Genomic DNA, 23,548 nt, shown 5'->3' with positions numbered 1-23,548 from the left:
GATCAATGAACAACACCCAAATCCTGATATTGAGATTGATTTACACTATTATGTCTGCTCCCCGCAGCATACAGCTCCATTCCTGACCCCAAGCTTCAACACAGGGGTACAATAATATTTGTGGATGCATCGAGCTATAGACATTCACTATTCCGTGTAGTCTTGTGAGGGGAATAGCTGCCCAGCGGCTGGGGAGCCAAGAAAGGCATTGCCAGGGTACGGCTTATGGCAGTATGGATGACGTGATATATTAAAGAGGTTATCCAGGATTAGAAAAGTGGTTTGCTTTTTTTTAAAAACACAAGCAGTGCCATATCTGTCCATGGCCTGTTTTTAGCATCATCCCTATTTAAGTGGATTGGGCTGAACTGCAATACCAGACACAGCCCAGCAACAAGGGTGGTGCTATTTCTAGAAGAAAGCAACTGAATTTATTTTCTTTGCGTTACCAACTATATAAAGTTTTCTTTTCCAAACAATAAAAATGTATAGATAAACTTTACCCGCAGCCCCCAGAAAATCATTTTTTCCACCACAACTTTAATACACAATAGAAATGCGTGTAAAGCCTGGAAAACCTGAGGATTTTATATGGCAAGAGATGGGTTATACCTTAGACAGGGCAGCTAAGCGCATGTCAGTGACCAAAGTTTTGCTCTAATGTAGCAGAACTAAAAAACAGCCAAAATTGAAGAAAATAAGTAGCAGGTGTCATCCAAAAACAGTAACATGGAATTATAACTTTAGGCCTTGTTCACATCTGCATTCTTCAATTCTGTGGTTTTGTTCCATCATAGGAGTGCCGTACCGGTCTCACGATGGACACCAACGGTGCTTGACGAACCCCATTGCATTATAATGGGTTCCATTGGGTTCAGTCATGGTGTCCGTCGTTTTGATAGAAAAAAATAGCAGTGCATGCTACGCTATTTTCCCCGCAAATATGACGGAATCTGTGATGGAGCCTCCAATGCAGGTGTGAACAGAGCCTAATCCTGCAGTAGCAGGGAAAAAAAACCCTACCAGGTAGTGGTCAATTGTTTATATGCAGGAGGAAAAATCCCAAAACTCCAAACCACTGGATCATAAACAAACATGAACACAACATCCACTGTATTCCGAGTCTCCCTGGTCCATCCATGTGAATATTCCCGTTTTATCTCATCCTGCCATAGAGACGCGTTTCTCCTATATACTGAGTGTGATGGTTTAAGGATTTTGCATAACACCAGATTTACTGGAAGGAGAACTGGAGACTTTATTACAGGAGGAAAACCACAAGTATCTGAGGCTGGTTATTCTGGTGGAGGGCTTAGGCTGGTGTGTTTTGTTTCCTATGTCAGTAGACGCGAGGAAGTAGGGCTCAGACGTATTATTGATGCGGTCATGAATGTGTTTTACACAGAGGTGATGAAAACACACACAGTGAGCGGAGTTACAGTATTTTCATTAACCCATTCAGGGTGCAGAATATCATATATATATATGTAGTCCAGTTTCAGCAAACTAATGTTAATCCTTAAATAATCATGTTATCCAATTTACCAATACACTTTCTGTATGAACGGCTGACATTTTCAAGAGCTCTGTCTCCTGTCATTCAATAGAAACTTTACTTCCAGTTCAATCTGGTCATCAGTCCTGCACATGTGAGTCTATCACATGACCAATGCATATTTTTATCCCCTGGGAGTAAGCAATGGAAGTTCCTATTGAATGACTGCAAGCGGAGATCTTGACAAGCGTGAGAAATTGATACAATAAGTACACGACAAAATTGGATAATCGGAATATCCCTTTAAAACTCCTGCCCCCGGGAGGTCTAAACAGATTGTCAGTCTAGTGCAAAGAATGAGGCCGGTCATAGATATTTTAGGAGAATCTGCGGGCAATTTATTCTCTATGGTTAAGTGATACATGTATGATGGCCGGGAGCCCCACCACTAAGTCCCGACTCCGTTCCTCTTGACTGCATGATCACAGTGAGGAGAATTTGGAATGGCGTTTGGGTCCGCGAATGTGCACTGCTGCTCTATTCATGGTCTCCGTCGGACCCATGCACATTAAATGGAGCGGCAGCGCACATGTGTGACCGCCACACCATTCAAAATCCTGAGTGAGGTAGAACGGGTGTCGGTACCCCTGTTCTAGTGATCGGTGGGGGTCCCAGTGTTGGGGCCCCCAGTGATCATACATTCATCACCTATCCTGTGGATAAGTCATAAATGCACTTAGAAGGAAAACCACTTTAATGAAAAGCTTTACAACTTACTAATATACTTTGTGTTTCAATTCCTCATCATTATTAAGATATTTGCTTGCTGTCAGTGAAAGAGAACACTCTTGTTTACATTCAGAGGTAGCAAACCTCTACAGATCTAGTCTGGTTTTAGGCTGAGAAGTGATACAATTATATCCGGTCTAGAAAATTCTCTGTGAGCTAAACAGTCTGGACTCCAGACTGATACATTGTAGCAAAACACCAGACATTTCTGCTCCTGATGATGCTGATGATGTATTTTGTCAGCATTCAGGTCGTTTTGGGAGCACCAGTTTATTATTAATGATATTTAAATAGATTAGCAGGAGCCGGGGCAATCTTCGAGCTGGTATTTCAGCAGAAATCCAATCGGCCATCACACACACCCTCTAAGCTACACAACACCTTGAGAGGTGAAGAAGTGATTAACAGTCTGACAGGGCATCAGTCACCGAAAACACAGTGCGCTGCTACTTCTACAATGCTAAAGTGAGGGCTGCATCACAAATTCACAGGTGCGGACAAGTGCAGATGTGTCAAAAAGAAAGGTTCCTAGGTCTAAGTATTAAGGGGAATAATTGTAAGCTCTTGGGCCCCCAGATATGACGCAACACAAGATTGTCTGCTGTAAAAAAAAACGGTATATGAAGATTTTGTATTAAGTAACACTCAAGGCAAAACTCATACACTGTGTAATGCCGAGTGCAGGTCCTGAGGGGAGTATGACAGAGATTCAAAGAACACCAAAGATAGAAGTCAGACTATGCACTAGGCCTAACACAACGCATCGTTATCCCTAGATTGCTCCATTCTCAACAATCATAGTTAAAGGGAACCTGTCATCTCCGTTATGCTGCCATTACTGAGTGTAGCATAAAGTACTAGTGACAATTGCAGCTGTTTATCACTTATGTGCTAATGTTTTGGACAACTTACACTTTAATCCTTTGAAGCAGGCGACCGGCGCCGTCAGAGAAGAGTCCCCCTTCTTCATGAGCTGCCGCTCCCGCAGTCCCTTAATGGCAGATTTCTCAACCATTACTGTACATAGGGAGATATCTGTCAAACAGCAGCAGGTGGGCAGGGGGCACAGCCACTCCTGAATAAGCGTGACTCTTCTCTTGCGGTGCTGGCCATCTGCTGCAACGGATTCAAGAGGCTCTGTCACCAGATTATAAGTGTCCTATCTCTTACATAATGTGATCGGTGCTGTAATGTAGATTACAGCAGTGGTTTTTACTTAGAAAAACAATCAATTTTGACCAAGTTATGAGTTACCGAGGTGTCGGGATTGCGAATAGACATCGCTTTCTGGCTGTAAGCGATGTCTATTCACTCTCAAGACACTTCAGTAAAGTTAATATGTGAATAAGTGACAGCACAGCGTGATCTAGCAAAATCACGATGTCCGAGTACATGAATGGAGAAAAGTGTATGACGCTGATTGGTCACTGATTGGTCAGCGTCATACACTTCTCTTTACAACGCCCACTTGGTCAAAAAGTACAAACACGCCCAGTTGTCTATTAAGAAATTCATTAGCATAAAGCTAAAATCGCTCATAACTTGGTCAAAATTGATTGTTTTTCTAAATAAAAACCACTGTTCTCTACATTACAGCGCTGATCAGATTATGTAGAAGATAGGACACTTATAATCTGGTGACTGAGCCTCTCTAAAAGGACTTGACATTAGCACAGAAGTGATAGACCACAGAAATGCGCGTCTTTCACGACTTTATAATGGAAATGACAGGTTACTTTTAAAGTATTACATAACGTCAAGATATGCAGATACCAACCTTTTTTTAAATAATGCAGCGGTAGGGATATATACTATCATGTGCACCCCGTGTCCTCATCTTTGAATTGGCTCGGTCTCCCATAGGTATGGCCACCTCCACGGTGTAGCAGCTGTGGCCGCGTTTGCGCATTTTTCTATGAGTCAGGCCGGGTTCTGTGCAGCGCGCACACACAGGGGCTCCCTGCCCGGCCAGCTCTCATCATCTCTATGCAAGTAAATAGGACAGCTCACAGGCATGCACAGTAGCCCTTAAGTCGTCCTGTTCAGATGAACTCAGGATGTGGACACAGCCGAGCCCTTATCATAGCGGTCAGTATATATCTATAAAGGCTACTGTTTATATAAATTTATCAAGAAATATATTATTTGTTTGTGTGCATATATATATATATATATATATATATATATATATATATATACACACACACACACACACACATTCATACATACTTATTTTGTCAAGAAGCGCTCTTTATTTATCCGGACGCTATTATTCAGAATAAATAGAGTTGTTACCCAGGCCTGCAATAGTGTGGACTAATGATTTAGTCCCAGCCACATATCAGAGATGGTCTGCTTACAAGGAGCGGCGCAGAGAGAAAAAAGAAAAGTAATTACAGCATTTTTGGCCACTAATCAGGTTTAGTTTTGGCAGTTTGCTGCATATACGAGAGCTTTTTTTTTTTTTTTTAAAAGGGCTACTAATCATTAGCCTAAGACAGCAGGTGTACATATATGTATACAAAACTTGGTCACATGAGAATATACCGACTTACCCTTTGTGTAATCAACAACAGCTTCTAATGCTGCCACTCGGACATCTACAAAGCGTCCGTTCTCTGCATATGATTTGAAGACAGTAGGATCACTTGGGACATGACCATTCTTTTGAAGTACCCGGATGGCTCTCAGACAGCTGGCAAAAGAAGTGGAAAACTTAAAGAACAAAATAAATGGAAAGTGAAATAATCCAAAAATAACTGCATCTAACTCCTGCCAGGACTCATACAGAAAGTCTGAGTGCGGTTTCCCATCCACATACTGCTGATTGACAGATCTCTCTGTATAGAAACTCATACAGGAAAAGCTGTCAATCATTCTCAGTGGGCAGGGTTTCCGGACTCCCAGGCTTTCTCTAGGAGTCCTGGCAGAATTACCATGAAAATACGGTATCAAATCACAGCAAACTATAAATCCCTGAGCGCAGCATCTCCGCCTCTTTACTATGCTGCCCTCACATGGGAGACCTGACAAACACTTCAATATTCATATTCAAACATAAAAAACACTCTGTATGCCCCTGTATAAAGCCAGAGGCATAAGGAGGTACAGTAAGGCTTCATGCGCCTCTATGGCTGCCCTAATTAGGCTCCGTACAAAACAGAACCGCCATAAGGGCGCGTACATGACGACTACCTACATGAAGAATTCCTCTCTATGTGTCCCAGGATATCAGCCATTTCCTGCCTTCTTCTCTTCACTTTTCTGTGTCTGACTGTAAAGCAACTGGCTGCAGTAAGAGCCTTCCCTCACTGCTCTGTCTGCAGTAGGACACACAGATTGTTAAACTCTGTCTCTTTGGTTAGACCCACCCCATAGCCGTTCACCAGCCAAAAATGGAATCCAATGTCCTCTGCAAAATATCTTCAAGACTCAAAACTTTGTGAAATCCCGCAGACTGACAAACACTGTGTGCAAGTCTAGCTCTTTTTTTTACTTTTATCAATAATTTCTAGGTTAGTGTTCCTTTGGCTGATAGTAGACATGGTGGAGTTGTCATGGATTCCTCATCAATTTACACGGCAATATATGTGGATTGGGTTTTCAGAAAGAAATTCAGAGCATGCAGCAAATGTTCAAACCTGCAGCATGCTCATTACTTTGCAGAAAGTTTGTGGAATTTCACTGCGGCTTTCATCCTATGCAATAAAAAAAAAAAAAGTGAAATCCGCAGCAAATTGGGGGATTTAATGGAAAATAAATAGCGGAAAATTATCCGCCACTTCTAGCCTAACCACTTAAAGGTGACTATGTTGACAATGGCTGCCAGCAAAACCACAGCTGGACTGGTAATAACCCCATTTGTTATGTGTTTGACTCTAAGTCTGCTCAGCTTTTCCAAACTTACTCTCCTGCATGCACAAACTAAGGGACTATTAGGACACTGTCATTTAAAGGGAACCTGTCATCAGTTCTGTCAACTATAAATGGTTATAACCGCTATATAAGGGCTAGAGAGACATTACAGAACATATCTATGTAAAGAAGCAGTAAGAAAGCAGACCTTAGAAAAAAATTTTTTAACAACTCCTGTCCCGTATGCAAATTACTATCGAAGTATCCGCTGTGCATTTCTTCAACAAGTGTCCTGCAATCTTGGCGGCAAACACTCCCATCTAAGTTTGATTGACGTCTCTGTGCAGGAAACCGAGGATGACGCAGAAGATGCCAATCAACTCCAGATGGGAGGAGTTCCGCCAAGATCGCAGGACACTCGCCTGCTAAAGAAACACCCAGTGGACACTTTGAGAGTAATTTGCATACGGTGCAGGAGTTGTCAAAACTTCTCTTTATAAGCTATGCTTTATTACTGCTGCTTACCTTGGATATGTTCTGAAATTTCTCTCTAGCCCCTTTATAGTGGTTGAAATTTGAGGCTTGTCAAAACCGATGACAGGTTTTAAGAGATGTGACGTGAACCCACCTGATGGTTATGATATGCCTGTAGCTGGGAAGGAGTTTCTCCATATTGAGGAAGCGTGTGATCTCCTCCAGAATAAGGCGCACGTCAGCATTCAGGTTGTCCAGGGTGCGATATTCATTGTTCACGCTGACTGCAGGGGTTACGGAATTGGAAAGTGCATCAATTAGTTCAGCCCTGTAGTAGTTATCTGAAAACTGAAAGGAAAAGAATAAATGTAATTCACAGCATATCCTCCACATTTACATTTTCTTCCCATTAATTCTTCAAAATGTTTAATTGAATTTTTGACTTTAGAATGATGCTGTGTTCGTGTGAATGTGGCCCGAAGCAAATTGCAGTGTATTGACCCTACCCCGTCTTTGTGTTGCAATTTGTGAATAAAATGACCAGAGAAACAATATATATATTTTTCAATTTCAATTATTCTTCATTTTCAGCGACAGTCACTTCAGATGTATTCTCAGGACTAGACAGCCCTAAAAGCTTATATTCCCTAAGATTGCGCTAGCGGCTGTTAACCACCATCGTGATCCCGGCAATAGTCCTAGTCACATGGGTTACTGGGACTTTTCCAGCTTCCCTCCGCACAAGCAGATTACAAGCAGTAATCTGAGATTGTGCCAACGCTGTTGCAAACCGGTGACGTCACTCAACAGTAAGAAGAAGCGATGACGTCAGCATTCCAAAAAAGCCAATCTTTTTATTGTCCCATAATACAGTCACCAGCAACAGTGTCTGCGGCCCGCTGCGTGCTGGAGCCGGAATAGGATCCGTTGGAACGAATAAGATAGGAGTATTTATTTTATTGAGCCCCCACCAGTTCTTGGTATACTCCATGGGGGACCCTAATGTATATAGTTACTATGAAACAAAATCCAGTAAACATATCTTTCATTGCAAGTCTTAGCTACGAAGAATATAAACCGTGTGAAATAAACAAAACGTCTGATCTGTAATGCAAATGAAAAGTTATAATTTTGACATTTTGATCTGTGTTAAAAATAAAATAAACGAACACATAAAAAAACGGACTACAGACTAAAATTCATGCACAGAGTGAAAGTCAAAATGGACCCATGCAAAACTAATTACAATAATTTCCTGGCATCCGACCAGGTAAACAAATTAGCTAAATGTGCTTCCAGCCAAGATGATTCAAGCAGTGGGAAGTAGATCAGATACAAGGAGCTGGCTATAGTGTTGCACAGATCTCACAGAACTTGCCTTCTCTATACATGTTCATCTTGGGACGCCTCCCGTGCAAACAGATTTTATTTTCCTGGAAGACATTGGAGTGCGATCGCATTCACGTACGTGAGAAGTCGAGAAGAAACTGGTTACAATGGTTGTTACTGGATGATCTGTACGTGTTCATTGTGATCTACACAAACAATGCTAAAAGGAGCTTAGGCCAAGACTCCGTGGCGATTTTGGTTGCTCGCAAGTCGCTGGTAAAATCGCAGCATTACCGGAACATCAATATTTCACCATGATGGGAAAAAAAAAAAGTCATGGACGGCACACGATGATTCTGACCATGTTGGAATTCTTAAAATTGTCGCAACCTTTACCCTGTAGAGGTTGCGGCAATGCAGAGATTTCACCGTTACACACGGGTGATTAAGGGTCACCATGGAGTTTCAGCTTTAGGCCTAATGCACACGATCGTAGTGATCTTGCAGCCCGCAAAACCTCGGATATGTTGCAGTCCATTTGTCCACAAAAATTTTTTCCGTAGTGCATTCGTGTGTCACCGGTAAAAATTAAAAATGCAGGGACGGTCATGCACGACGAGTCCGTGCCGCAAATCTGGACTGTAAAATGACATGTTCTGAGTGTTTGCATGGGCCATATACATGTGATATCCACGGCCGTGTGATTTAAGCCTTACAATAAAACATAAATATATAGTCATTTGTAGGTTTTGGGTAGACATGATGTGTACAAGTAGATGTTTGCGGGACAATCTGGCCCTGCTTCTGTGCATTGCGGTGGGTTTTCGGCTACTTTGCATCGCCAGTCATGTGCTTTCGTCTGCTTGATTGTGACGTAATGACGGACATAGAATTTTAGAGCACAAGGATTTCCGAATGAAGGTGATGACTTTCCATCAGAGACAAACGCACATCGCAATAATAAGTGAAAACCTCCCATTGCTCGTATATCCTTCTGTGCAGTATTTCAGCAAAGTGTTACCTCTCCAGACCGGCGTTATCCCTTTATTTAGCACAAGGAGGTGTCAAGCGTCATCTCCTCTATGGCTGCTGTGTTGATCTCCGGGTCACTAGCTCATTCCCCTGGTCACTCCTTTCCCCCTGGTTTGCAGTAATTTGCCCGCAGCGCACTTTGTTACCTCCGCTCACACCTGGCTACTGGATTTCTCCCGGGCTGGTCACATGATTAGGAATGTGCCTCATGCACAGGACCGTAGATTTCATCCATCCGTAAATACTGTCCAAAAATATGGAGTCATTTATAGTCATCCGCAAATCTGTAAATACCGTCCGCAATGCAACCGTACTTACGGATCCGCAAAAAGAAAACCACAAATGCCGTGCAACATCTGCAAACCTGGTGTCGCCTAGCAACACTTCCGTAATTACGCACAGCTATGGGTGCACATGCGTAGTCATTCATAATTGCGGAAGCGCCTATAGACTTCTATGGGGGAGTCTGTGCCGTAATTATGGACAGGTTCTATATATTTTACGGAACGCACACCCATCCTTAAAAATACGGAAAGGTGTCCGTAGCCCATAGAAATGAATGAGTCCGTAATTACGGGTGAAAAATAGGGTCGTGCGCCTGGGGCCTTAGCCGAGCCCGAGATCTTAATAAACACATTTTGAACTATAGACGTCCTTACCTTGTTTTTCCTGTTGTCGTTGTATTTAATGAGGTCTAAGATAAATGAAAGGACTTCTTTGGGACATAAGTTATGGACATCTCTCAGTAGAGCCATAGCGACTGGCATGGTCTGCAAAACAGGAAGCGCAAAAGTGAAAACGTATCCGCCACGTGTCCAGCTCATACAGGAGTGTCCAGACTCAATCCAATTCTAGATGTGACATTTATTTGGTCTGTACCATTTGCCGTCTCTCCATGTAAATAAAAATATTCCCATTCACTGAGAGGAAGTGAAAATAGCGACGAATCGAAACACAAAGTATATTTGGAAGAGTTTTTCATTATACGTGGATTACAAGTTATTTACATAAAACTGGAACCGTGTATTTTTAAATGTCACCACTTTCGGGTACATATAACGTATTCATTACCCTTGATGAACTTTTTTTCTTTTGGGAGAGGGGAATGAAAAAAATGAATAAATAAATAAAATAAGAACAGCAATTCTGCCATTGCTGTTGTGTGTTTTAAAAAAAAAATATTTATCTAATTACGCCGTTCACTGTGCGCCATAAAGAATGCATTAACTTTATTCTATAGATTTGTACGATTACAATGATACCAAATACGTATAGTTTTTATTTCATGTTTTACCCCTTTTTTCACAATACCGGCACATTTTTATGAAAGAAATTTGGGGGCTTATTTTTAATGCCACCATATTGGGGGTACAAGGACCTAATTGATTAACTTTTAATATCGTGGGGGTAAAAAAAAAAAAAAAGCACTCTTGTCTTGTTTTTGTATGGTCTTTTATGTTGTTTACCGTGAGGTGCCAAACACGTGTTAAATGTATTATACGGGTCCTTTCAATTGCAGAGATACCATATGCATAGGATTTTTAATAATAAATTAAAACTTTCATCCAATTTTTTTTTTACGCCTTTACAATGCGATTATTCGATCGCTTCTATAATGCTTTGGTAGACTCCGAATACCAAGGCATTATTGCCTGTCAGTACATAATTGACAGGCAATCTATTTGACCACGGCTTTGGGACGGCCTAATAGCTAAAATAGCCAAGTTAGGACCCCGGTTGCCATGGAAAGCCTTCAGATCCCCACGATTGTGTCGATGGGGGTCACAGAGGGAGCCCCCCCCCCCTTCCTCTGTAGCCACTTAGATGCAGCAGTGACTATTAACCGCGGCATCTAAGGGGTTAAACTGATGGGAAGAGAGTTCTCCGATCCAAGTCTTTGCAGCCTAATGTCCGCTGTATAGTAGAGCCGGCAGCCACTGCTGATGGAGTGAACACAACTCCTATGCCCTTGCCATCCCGTAGAAGTGGTAAGAAAACTGCAATTAGGATGTAATAATACGTCTAAATGTGGGAAGGAGTTAAATTTTTTTTTATTGCATTGTAAACAATACGAAGAAAACAGTTGTATCCGCTTACCTTCTGTAGAAAGTAACTCTGGAAATTCATGAAGTTATTGGTTTTCACAATGTTCGGGCAACTCTTACAGCAAAACATGCGTGTAAATAAAGACTTCATCGCTGGGGGTCCAGTCCACGTACTCACCATTGAGTTAGCAATCTAAACCAAGTAAAGTAAATAGTGTAGTATAGACTAGTATGGATATTATGGCAATTTTCCGACTCTTTAGTCTACTGACGTCAGTGGGGGAGGGGGGTGGATGCAACAGATAGGGGATATTGTTGAAAAAGCTGGTCTATGGTGTTTCCTCAAAAATGAGGACCACGGCAGGTAAGCGGTTAAAGTGCAGCTAATTGTTTAACAAACTTCTGACATGTCAGAAGTTTTGATTGGTGGGGTCCGAGCTCAGAGTTCTAGACTTTCTATGGAGCCCGTCCTCCGATGCATTGATTTCCAGAAAAAGCTGAACAGAAACGAAGCGGCTGAGCGGTCACACGAGCGCTTCAGCTGCTTCGTTTTAGCAATTGGTAGGGGTCTCCGTGCTCGTTAACTCCAATCCTGGCTGTCACAGTGAGGGGCTGGCTGTAACATCTAGTTGACACCTGCTAAGTAAGGAGCGAGCTCAGCCCGGGAGCCCATTCCATACTTCCCCTTCCTGGCTATGACGTAAGTATACGTCACATGCCAGGAAGGGGTTAAATTGATCCCTTAATGAAATGTCGTACTTTTTTATCCTGAAAGAGAGCTGGTTATGTAGTTTCAATATTTTTGGCAGTTTAGTCTAGTTATGGAAACAGCTACTGCTCGACTGTTTCTGTAACTCCCCTAGAACAGAATGGATAGAGCTGTGCACATGAATGGCCACCTCTTCTATCCACTTAGATTCCAGATGGAGCCAGCGTCCACCTCACCACGCAGGATAAGGACCCATGCACACGACTATAAATAATTCTCCGTAACTGCGGGCCGTAATACGGTCCCATTCGCTTCTATTGGCTGCGGACAACCTTCCATATCGCTACGGATAGGTGTCCGTGCCGTGGAAGTGTACTGCAAAAGATGACACATGTCCTATCTTTTGCTTTTTACGAGCCGTGCTCCCATACTTTGTATAGGAGAACGGGCTGAAAATGTGGGCTGCGGTTCACGGCCATCCGTGCCCGCAATCGTGGGCCACGATCACGGGCACTGCCGTGTGTATGAGGCCTAAGAGTTGGATGACCCCCACTCACGATATTCATGCAGGCTCAATAGAAAGTCTGAGCCTATACACTGCTCACTCGGCTTTTCGAGGAAAGCCGATCAGAAACGAAGCGGCGCAGTGCTCACCCGACCATTTCTGCAGCAGTGTAAGGGTCAACGCACACGATGTGTATTACATGCGGCTTTGCCGCGCGTATTTGCGTGCGGCAAAACTGCAGCGTAATACAGTACCAGCATAGACAATGAGATTCCAGGAGATCTCACGTACACGTATTTTCCCGCACGTAACTCGACCTGTGGTGCGGATTTTAAAATCTAAAGCATTTCAATTTATCTTGCATTTCCGCTTGCGAATTCTATCTGCCTAGTAAGCGGAAATTCGCGCCAAAACATGCAGAATGAAAACGCTACGATTTACGCATCAATACGTAAAAAAATGCACCGAAAACTGCATTACAAACTGCACCTTTTTTTCTTGCGAATTTCTTGCAGTTTCCTGCAGATTTTTCGTAGCAAAATACGCAATGTGTGCACGTAGCCTTAGCGATTGGTGGGGGGTTCTCAGTGTTCGGATCCCCACTAATAAATACTTCTGACATGTCAAAAGTTTTTTTTTAAAGTTTAGCTACACTTTAACAAGTTGTTACTTTCTCACGTGGCTCTCAGACTGGAGGTCTTGGGAATATTTAAGTCCTTTCTATAAGAAAATATGTATCTACTGACAACTAAAAGTGTATGGCCACCTAGGGGGTGATGTAACAAAACTAGTGCAAAGAAAAAAGTGGAATAATTGCCCATGGCAGGTCGCTGCTTTCATTTGCCAAAGAGCCCCTGAAAAATCAGAGGTGAAGTCTGATTGGTTGAAATGGACAGCTACTCGACATTTCCTGTACACCGGTTTTGATAGATCTCCCTCATGGAGTTGCAGCCTGTATTATAGTCGAGCTGCATTCTGCAGACTTCGGAGCTGATAGCATTCCTTGATGGCTCAGTGTCTGCCTAGAGCTTGCACTGGTGATTTGCATTCTGCAAATCTTTACACCAAGAATTGGACAGTAATCAAACGGATCTCCCTTCTTCATAGGAGCTCAGCTAAGCTGTTAGGGATGTGTCGGAGAACAAGCTGACTATTTTCAATGGCAACTAGCAGAACTGTGAGCGCAGCTCTGGAATATAATACAGGCTGTAACTCAGGATCAGCATAAGTAAATACAATGACAATGAATATACATTACCTCCAGCCAGGACGGGATGTGTATTCAGAATCCTGACCACTTCTCTGTGAGTTACAGCACAGCAGGCGTAGTCTCGCGAGATTACGCTGTAAACTGTCATTTACAGCGAGATCTCGCTGTGCTGTAAATCACAGAGAAGTGTCAGGATTCTGAATACACATCACCTCCTGGCTGGAGGTAATGTATATTCACTGACAGGACACTGCAGTAATGTTAGTGTTTGTGGCTGCACATAGCGATATAGATATATAGCTATCTGCAGAGTAAATGAATGGAGAGACGTGTATGACGCTGATTGGTCAGCATAATACACTTCTCTCCACAACGCCCACTTGGCCAAAAAGTAAAACACGCCCAGTTGTCCATTGAGAAAGTCATTGGCATAAAGCTAATATAGGTCATAACTCCGTCAAAAATGATCGTTTTTCTAAATAAAAAACACTGCTGTAATCTACATTACAGCGCCGATCACATCATGACAGAGCCTCTTTAAGTAATATCAGATATCAAAAATTCTTCTACCCATTCAGATCCTATTCTTGTACATAGGGCAGTACTAAATATTTTGAATAGTTTGTGCTTGCAAGGATTTGCTCACTCCCACCTTGGCCAGGCAGAAGCACGCCATCATCCTGACTCGGTAGAAGCACTGCTCTTGCTCCAGGATGTCGGTCAGAGCGAGTCGTGAGGGTGGGGTGGGGAAGTTTTCCAGGGCTAGTATAGATTCTTCTTGGGCAACCACATCTCTCTCATAGCGGAGCTGGTACTGCCACATGAAATCAGCCTGTTCAAACTGCACCTTCCTCAGCAATGACATGTCTGGATCAATTCTTATCCAGAGCAATGGTGAGTCCGCACTGCAGCAAGAAAAAAAAACATTGTATAGGGAAGAAAACGGACGGATTTCATGCTTTCATATTGGAAGAGCTTAGAAACGACTGCTTGCATTAATTTTACCAATTTACGCCGACCCCACATAAATTAACTGTGTAATGGGGAAGTCCCTGTGCCATTAGCCTGTTAATGTATGAGCTATCTAGAAGGCACGGCACACTACTGCTGTGACACGGACACCTCCACCCTGTATTGTGACAGGTAATTGAAACAGTCAGATACCGGTCACTGAAAACTCAACACGTCGCTCATATTAAGCGCGGTGCCTCCAAATGCAGAAGCTGCTGTCTCTGCATTTGGGCAGTCACACGGATTTTGTGAGAGAGGGAGCCAGAGGACATGCAGAGAAGACACGATCTGCGTCTTCCCTGCATGCATCTATGTAAAGATCACTGGTAACACTGATCTAATGGGCTGTTACTTCTAGATCACGGTTAGACGTGTTCTGTACATGTGGGATGCAGGGAATACACAAATGTGTTCCCTGCTAACCTGAGCCCTAAGACTGTAAAACAAATGAATCAACATACAAAGTAAAATGTAAAGATAAGGAAAACGAAACAAAATGAGATAAAACAATGAAAAAAGTAACCAGTATTAGACAACCTGCTTGACACAAACACATTTTGCATGGGCGTCAGGCATTAAAGGGGTTGTCCACGACCGGACAACGGATGACCTATCCACAGGATAGGTCATCAGTATATGATCGGTGCGGGTCAGATAACTGAACCCCGCACGATCAGCTGCTCCGGCTGCCTCTGGGCGCCGGATGTTATGACGGGTATGCAGTAGTTGGAGCAAAAAGCAGATGGCTGCGACCACTGCATAGCGGCCGTTCTGCAGAACCGCAGCTTGGCTGCTATTCCGTGACGGGAGCCATCTGCTTCCGGCATGGACGTCCGGTACCCAGAGGCAGCCGCAGCAGGTGATCGGACCCCACCGATCATATGCTTATGATCTATCCGGTGGATAGGTCAACAGTTGTCTGGTCGTGGACAACCCCTTTCATACATTGAGTCCCTATCCCTAAGGTAGACATATTAGATGTATGCCGGAAGGACCAGTCAACCATGTTGTGTATGGTGGTGTCCCGACTCTCCAACAATGGCAGATGTTATGGGAAAGAAGAGTCGAGCATGTTGGATTCCCATATGCCTGATCCTTTTGTTTTCAAGGAGATAAGCTGCTGCCAGAGGAGTCTGGAAACAGCTTTACGCCTTCTCCTTTTTGAGAATGCATGAGGGCTGGGCTCGGCATGTCTATTGGGGAGTCGGGAGGAATAGCTGTCGGCCAAACAGATCCCAGTGGCGGCCAACGGACTCCATTGACTTATAACCTGTGGCTGCCACAGCAGATTTACATATGTCTCAGCTTACTCCATAGCAGAAAGATCCATGTCAACCTCTTCTCCATTCATCAGCGGAATTTTTTTCTTTTTATTTCTGTGGGAAAAGGTGCAAAAACAATTTGTAAAATTCCTTCTTATTCACACAGGTTACAGCTTTTGAGCAATATGGAAAGATTTGTCCAGATGTAAACCATTAACCAAAATGGCCAGAAGATCTTTGAAGTCTCTGATTTTTCTATATTATTGCTCCAATGGTTTTAAAATAAAAAAATGAAATAAATTTTGCAAATAGTCTTTACTACAGATACCTAATCGTTTTCGGTGTACAGCTCCTATGCGGCCCTATGTGTCTGAGGTTGTAAACCACAAGCCATCCCCGTATAGTAAGATCATGTCGTCATACTCTCTCCTGTCTGCTCCCAACTTCTTTAGCCGGCCATACACATAAGATAATGATCGGCCAATCAACAGTCGGTGGGATCATTTCTATGAACGATCCCACCAGATACAGAAGAGGCCGATCAGGAAATCTGTTTAAAAAAAAACCATCTGATTCCCGGCAAATGATCAGCTGAATACTCACGCTACATACATTTACTTTCGACCAACCACGGCCGAAATTTTCGAACCCGACCAATGTGATTTTCAGCAGACAGAAATTCGGACGACTTTTATCTCATGTATATGGGCAGCTTTACAAACCTACATTTAGTATAAATAACCCGGCCACACACCTAAAATAGTGATTGGCCACACGGTGGTTGTTCGATCGTCTGTGGGATAATTTGTACAAACAGTCCCACCAGCTACAGCGAAGATAAAACTGGCCGATCAGGAAGTCCGTTTTATAAAAAAAACGGACTCCACAGTGCGTGCGAACAATGGAGAATGATTGGCCAATCATGCCATACACATAGTTTCAGTCGGGCGAAATTTCCCAACCTGGCCGATCACGTTTGCTTTCATTTTAAAAACTATAGTCAGCGAAGATTACCAAAATCGTCTATTTCGGTAGAATTTTCTCTTGTGTGTGTATGGCCGGCTTCAGTAAGAGCCCTATAAATGCACCTGATTGACGGAAGTGATTAGGTCTAATTAATTTGCATATGGCATGTGGAAACATTTTGCCTTTTAAAGGGGTATTCCCATCTTAGACAGGATATGTCATAAATGTCCGATACATGCGTGTCAAACCCCCCCCCGGCCGGCACCTATCTCCACAATGGGGTCCTCCGAAACGGTCCCACCAGTACAGCAAGCTCGACTGTTTCTGTCATTCCCGGCCACCTCTCCATTGAATCCTCGACCGGATGCAGTGGCCAGCGGCCACGTCACCAGACAGAACCATTCTGGGGGTAGGTGGGGGATTCGCATATGTCAGACATTTATGGCATGTTCTGTGGATGTGCCATAGTTTAGGAAGTGTAGACGCTAGCAGTATCCCAGCAGCTTCCAGAAATCCTATGATTAGAGGAAGAAATTGCACTTTTTTTTGATGATAGAGAAATTATCGGTGTACCGTCATCTTTAGAAATCTCTATGACATGTCAGATGTTTTGATTTGTGGGGATTCATTTGCGCAGAAATCCCCTGCCCCTTTGATTGATAGAATGATGAGGCTTTCAGCTGAGCCCCTTTGCCTCTGATCTGTATTTTCCGTCTTTCCTCGAGTGGAGGGCTTAGCCGTGTACAGCGCTCTCGAAGGACATTTAAAAAGTGCCGAAGGGAGCCTAAGAGGAGCTTTGTTCAGCATGCCTACCTTTGACAGGTACACTTTAAAGAGTTTGTGCAGTTTTATATAGATAAAGCCTAATCATTGCATAATAATAAAAAAAATATCTATGTAATGTTTGAATTCCATCATTTTAATCTATTCTTGCTGTCAGCGAATTGAAAGATTTCTTGCAAAGTTTGAAAACCTGTCCTGATGGTGTTCACGGCAGCATATCAGCGTGACATTTTCAGCCTGTGGATGTAAGCAGGAATCTTTCCACTGACTGCAGGCAGAGATCTTGAAATATCACAACAGATCGTGACTGAGGCCTATATAAAAGCTTATTACACACACAGGGAAAACTAAACTTCTGCACATACTCGGTACTCAAGTTTAGACAGTGGGTTAAACCACATAAGCCGCCTTGTGTTTACAATGGATTGGAAAGACGTTAAGAAACAGGATCCCCTGATGTGAACTGAAGTGGAAACACGTGTTATTAGGGCACTGAAAACTGAGGAAAGACGTCATATTGTTTCCAGCGCTGCCTGCACTGCATTAGGGTTTTTAATGATATGAAACACAGAAGGAGAATTAAATGCCAAAGAAATGGGACGACGGTGGGGTGAGGGACGTCGGCAAATCACCTTCTACTCTTGGAGTGACAGGGAATGTCATGCTTCAGGCTGTTTTCTTCAATTTGTAACGTGTGGTTAAAAGATCCGTCAAGCTCTTGCACCGTCACTTTAAGAGGACCCTATAGTGGAAAGCAAAAGCAGATGAAGTCATTAGAGGAACAGAGAATGACATCTAATTAGCTACAAAATGAAGAATCATGGGGCAAGGCCGAGGGCGACAGTGATTATGGGGGCATTCCCACCATAGGAAGTGCAATCACTACCTCATCCGTGGGGGTCCAACTGCTGGGACTCCCATCAAACCTCAATACGAAGGCTGGCACAGCGCTAGTTAAAATCTGTGGATTCTCTATAGCGGCTCTATTGGCCCCCTGCTGTGCAGATAACTACAACACAACTCCATTTACCTAAATGAAGCAGAGCTGCAGTTCCCCCATACAGCGGCATTACCGGCCACATGTTGTGGAGGGAGCTGCAATACCTGTCCTTTCATTTTTGGGATTGGTGGGGCTCCCGGAGGTTGGACCCCCACGATCAATATTTTTAAAGGGGGCTTTCCACTTGGACAATCATTTTTTGTGAAAAGGGTCCCCTAATCATAATCTCATCACAGGGTGTCCCGTTGTTGGGCCAATCAGTGATCAGCTGTAATCTGTAAGAGAACCCAGCAGCAAGTGTATAATTTCCCTGCAGCGCCACCACAGGAGGAATGAAGCATTACACAGTTCTGAACTAGTACGGCAATCAATAAGATTGCCATGTAATTCACAGACGTACCGGGATCTCTTCTCTGTAGTTGCTCTCCTCTAGATGAGGATCCTGAATAGAGGACTCCCCTATATTAACTCAGAATTCCTTAATAGTATTATAGTTCGCTTATTGTCATTGTTCTGTTTACAAAATCCATTTTAAAATACCCTAAATACTTATCTGGTTATATGTCAATGAAAACTATAATACGGGAGCACTTCAGATAAATAAAGGGAACCCCACATCTTACCACGTATTTCTGTGTTCCCAGAATCGTGCACTCCTGTTTTATCTCCAATTCTAAAACGTTGCGTTTTCGGTTAAACGCGAAGCTGCCGTAAAACTTTACAACACCGCTCTGATCTCTGGAAGACAATGTTAAGTATTCCTCACAAATTAGCGGCTAACAGCACAATGGGAAGACTACGTTATACTCCGGTACTATGGAATTCATATGACCCAGTGTAAAAATTGGATTTTTCTTTCTCGTTGATATCGATGGGGAGACCGCACCAGGGGACACAGGCTTTGCCAAAACAAAGTGGACACTAGGCAACAGATGACGTCTTCTATGCAGTATATACCCCCCTACAGACCTCAGGGTAATCAGTTTGACCCTTTTATTTTCTTGTGTTACTTTTGTATACATAAAACCTGCACCTTGTTTTTCCTTCACTGGTTAGTAATGGTCATCAGACGTGATGAATTGAATGGTTATTTATTGACAGGTTGATAAACGTGTAATCATTTCATTTATGACGTGCAGATCTGTTGGTAAACATATTAATCATATGGTCTTCCGCTAGCAGAACCTGTAAGAGAGAGATCCCTGGGTCTAGTATAGGAAATCCCACCGACGCATTACTGCGATTTCCCTTCTATATCTGCGCACCGTAATAGCACTGGTCAGATACAGCTCAAATATTGTGTAAGTAGCCCGATCCCTACTCCTAGTAATCGCTAATAAACTAAATCAAGGTGGTGTTGAAACAAATCCGCCATTTTTTAGCATTCAGCCCCATTACCCCATGTCCTTGAGGGTAAAATGGGTTAACCATGCGACAAGGTGCATCATATCAGACACGCATCAACAATAATATTTCCAGACTGGATGAATGCATAGAGGGGTGCACAGGACTGGGTATGCAGCTGCAGATGGACAAATTCCCTGAAGCTAGCTTCATCTTGCACCCGGTGCCTAACTTTTTGTTTTTATGATAGATAGATAGATATATATATATATATATATATATATAACAATACGAATGAATATATATACACACATATATATATATATATATATATATATATATAAAAATATGAATATAAATATATAAAAATATGAATATATGAAAATATGAATATAATATATATATATATAGCTTGTGGAGTTGTTGAAGTGGCTTGAAAAGTCATTTAATTCATCCCTGGGATGCAGGACATAGACACCAGTAATGATATGTAGAGCTGATGAGTCTTGCAGGTCTACACACAGCTACTTGTTTATCCGGAGACTCCATATTGTACCATCCACCACCTCCGCTGTGTTTGGTTATTACCCCTTCACATGTCAGCAGTCACACACACCAGATAAGAGCTCTGCGAGGAGTAAAATACGGTAATAAAGGATACACCCATTGCTTTATTAGCGGCTGGATGTCTTTCCCAGACACGTTGGAGATGGATTTCAAGAACCCAGATGTGGAAACCAACATCTGACTCCACATATGGGACTGGAACTTCTGAGATGAAGCAGTGCTGGCCAGGCTTAAAAGCTTATTGAAAACCTAGAGTGAAAAAGAGAGAACAAAATAATAATAATTATAAGGTATGAACACCACACAGAACAGGGCAGCGCTGCCAGCAAGAGATAGAAAATCACGATGATGCCTTCATGTCAGTGCTCGGATACACTCACAAGCTCCAGGGAATAAATGCTATGAAACTATTACCAGAAGAACATAAGGGCGCGATTATTATATATTCCGTGATACTGGATCTCATCGCACCCATATCAATGTTTAAAGTCATATAGAGCGGACTCTCCCAGAAACATGGCTGTAAAGCTGAACAGGCCGGTAGGCAAGCAGCAGACATCTGGCGCCGCTTATCTCCAGGATATCTATAGGGTTGTACGGGTTTGACAGGAAGGTCCACCTTCGCAACTGATTTTTTTTTAACGAAGCAACAGTGAAAATAGTTTTAATTGAAAATCTACATCAGGTAGGTTAACAAAAAGTAAGGGACAGATGGATGACAACACGACTGCAGGATGTGTTTGTAGTATATAACCATGGTGAGACATAGTTTTGCATAGGAGCTGTAGACCTAAAAAAACAGGAGATTTGTATTTAAAGTAGAGTTGTCACAATACCAGAATTTGGACTTCGATGCGGATCCTTTGTACAATATTGAAATTCTCAACACCAAAATCATTCTATGGCAACAATAAAAAAAAATATCTTAAAAAAACACAAAAATAAAAAAAGTTCTTCCATTTTCTGATGTGAGGCACGTATTGTTATCACTTTTGAGCCTTCATGTGCTGCACATTAATAGTAATTAACCCCATCATGTACCTCAGTCATAATGGGCAACATTGGGTTAATGTGTGAGGTACCTGATGGGGTTAATGACTACTAATGTGAGGCACATGGGGGTACTAAATTGATAACACCTCGTGCCTCACATTATAATAAGTGACCCCATTATTTCCCTTCCATAATGTCAACATTGGGGTTAACCCCTTAGGTACCCGGCCAATTTCGGCCTTGAGGACACAACAATTTTTTTTTGCTCTTTGCTTCCTGCGCTTATAACTTTTTCATTTTTTGCTCGACGTAACAGAATGAGACTGTTTTTTGTGGGACTAGTTGTGCTTTATGAAGATGCCGTTTTTTGGCGCATGTACGTTATTTCATTTATATACATCTCTATTTTGACAAAGAAAAATTAGCTTTTTTTTTTATAGTATACGCCGAACATCATTAATGACGCTATAAATTTGTTGTGCAGGTTATTACGGTCACGACTATAAAAAATAGGTGTATATTTTATGTATTGGGACTTTCATTTTAATAATGTGTATTTATTTTAAAAAAATGTGCCTTGCGTGTTTTTTTTTAATACAGATTTATTTGATTTAACATTACGTTAATTTCCTTTTTTATTAATTTTACTTTATTTTTTTACTTTGGTCTGCCCTAGTAGGAAACATGGTCGGACAGACCTGGGGTCCTTCAATGGATCCTGGATTTTCTGTCCATATATGGTATGGGGATTCCCTGTGATGCAATCAAACGGAGGACCCCCCTTCTCATTTTCCTATTGGATGTCGCGGTCCGCTTTGATCGCGGCATTCAAGGGGATAACAGCAGAGATCAGAGGTTTCTCATGGATATTTCGATGCATCGTGCAACCCTCCGGTCTCAGGACAAAATTATAAATGTGATGGGGTATATGGAGTAATATTACCTGGTGCCCTCTAGTTGCCCCCCTCTGCCGTGGATCTGCTGTTTCGGGGTCCCTCTGCGCGGTCTCAAAATGACACCAGCGCTTCTCAGACTGAGTTTAAGACACACCTCTGCTCACAGATTGGACATAACTGCTCATATGAACAGCTCTGGCCAATCCGAGAACAGTGGGAGGGTCTCGGACTCTTAGTCTAAGAAACGCTGCAGCCATTTTGGTACAGCACAGAGTGGGCCCCAAACCGGTGGATCCACGGCAGAGGGGCACAACTGTAGGGCATTAGATATTATTACTCCATATTCACTATATTTAAATTGTTGTTCAGGAACCGGAGGGTCGCTGTAAGACTCTCTCATTTAAGATGCATTGGGGAAAAAAAAATAGCTTCAAATGTGGCCTTTAAAGCTTGTGCGATCCCGTTTCCCTTGACGGCAGATATTGGAGGAGAGCTAAGATGTCCTCATAGGACATGCGAGTGTTAGAAATCCCTAACAAACAAATTGGGGTATTGTTTGGCGGGCTCCTCACTCAGTAGTAGTTAATCGGGCTGCGTTACAGTATCGGACACTATGTACAAGAATGGCGCTATTAGCGCTAAGAAGTCAGATTTATCCAATACACCCCCTTTAACACGCTTCTCCGTCAAGATTTAGGTTTACTGATAAATTGGAAGACCATAAACAATTGCATTATAGCCGCCAATCAAAACTATGGCTCCACTGTGCCCGATCGAGATAGACACGTGCGAAAGTAACACTTAGCACACGTCTAGTCTATATTCCGGGATCGTCCTATATATTTCTCGCTCGATGTGCGGTCATGAGCCCGAGGAGCTCTCCGTCTCTCCTACATGCCGGGCCAGTGTCAATACTATGTTCCATTTATTTTGGATGCATCTCTCAAGTCTGGATCGGCGGCTGCAACCAGAGGAGGGTGAGGCGCTTCAGCAATATTTAAATCATCCTGTTATTGGTGTCTGCTGTAATTCCAGCCCTGTCTACTACAACACTCATCCACTTGTGAATCCATCAAACGCTTCTCAAGAAAGAAACGTCGTCTTCCTGGCAGCGCGTCGTATTCTGCTGTAAACCGCATCATCCTGAGCAGATGTAAAGAATTAGAAATGTGCGAGCCATGTGGGATTAGAGGGAGAGGACAGGTTAAAGCCTCCAACTAAACATCAGGCACCGGCTTGTTTAACCATTGAAGACCGGGACATTTTTTTTTATTTTTCCTTTA

At 42.7% G+C, this 23,548-nt stretch overlaps 1 protein-coding gene across 1 annotated transcript in view; it reads right to left on the bottom strand.

Annotated features, from left to right (window-relative positions):
* Positions 1–23,548, bottom strand: part of TAF2 (TATA-box binding protein associated factor 2) — a 121,134-nt gene that overhangs the window by 59,333 nt on the left and 38,253 nt on the right. The window contains exons 11-19 of the mRNA XM_075828080.1: positions 20,471–20,625; positions 19,089–19,203; positions 18,098–18,207; positions 15,765–15,830; positions 14,096–14,348; positions 11,072–11,212; positions 9,634–9,744; positions 6,768–6,961; positions 4,840–4,979 (exon numbers count right to left, since the gene is read on the bottom strand). Coding sequence (XP_075684195.1) covers positions 4,840–4,979; positions 6,768–6,961; positions 9,634–9,744; positions 11,072–11,212; positions 14,096–14,348; positions 15,765–15,830; positions 18,098–18,207; positions 19,089–19,203; positions 20,471–20,625 — 1,285 coding nt within the window. The remainder of the gene's footprint in view (positions 1–4,839; positions 4,980–6,767; positions 6,962–9,633; positions 9,745–11,071; positions 11,213–14,095; positions 14,349–15,764; positions 15,831–18,097; positions 18,208–19,088; positions 19,204–20,470; positions 20,626–23,548) is intronic.

The sequence above is a fragment of the Rhinoderma darwinii genome, chromosome 5 (genome assembly GCF_050947455.1).
Source record: "Rhinoderma darwinii isolate aRhiDar2 chromosome 5, aRhiDar2.hap1, whole genome shotgun sequence".
NCBI classification, from domain to species: domain Eukaryota; kingdom Metazoa; phylum Chordata; class Amphibia; order Anura; family Rhinodermatidae; genus Rhinoderma; species Rhinoderma darwinii.
The sequence above is the reverse complement of the archived record's forward strand: the minus strand, read 5'-3'. Positions and strand labels throughout refer to the sequence as shown.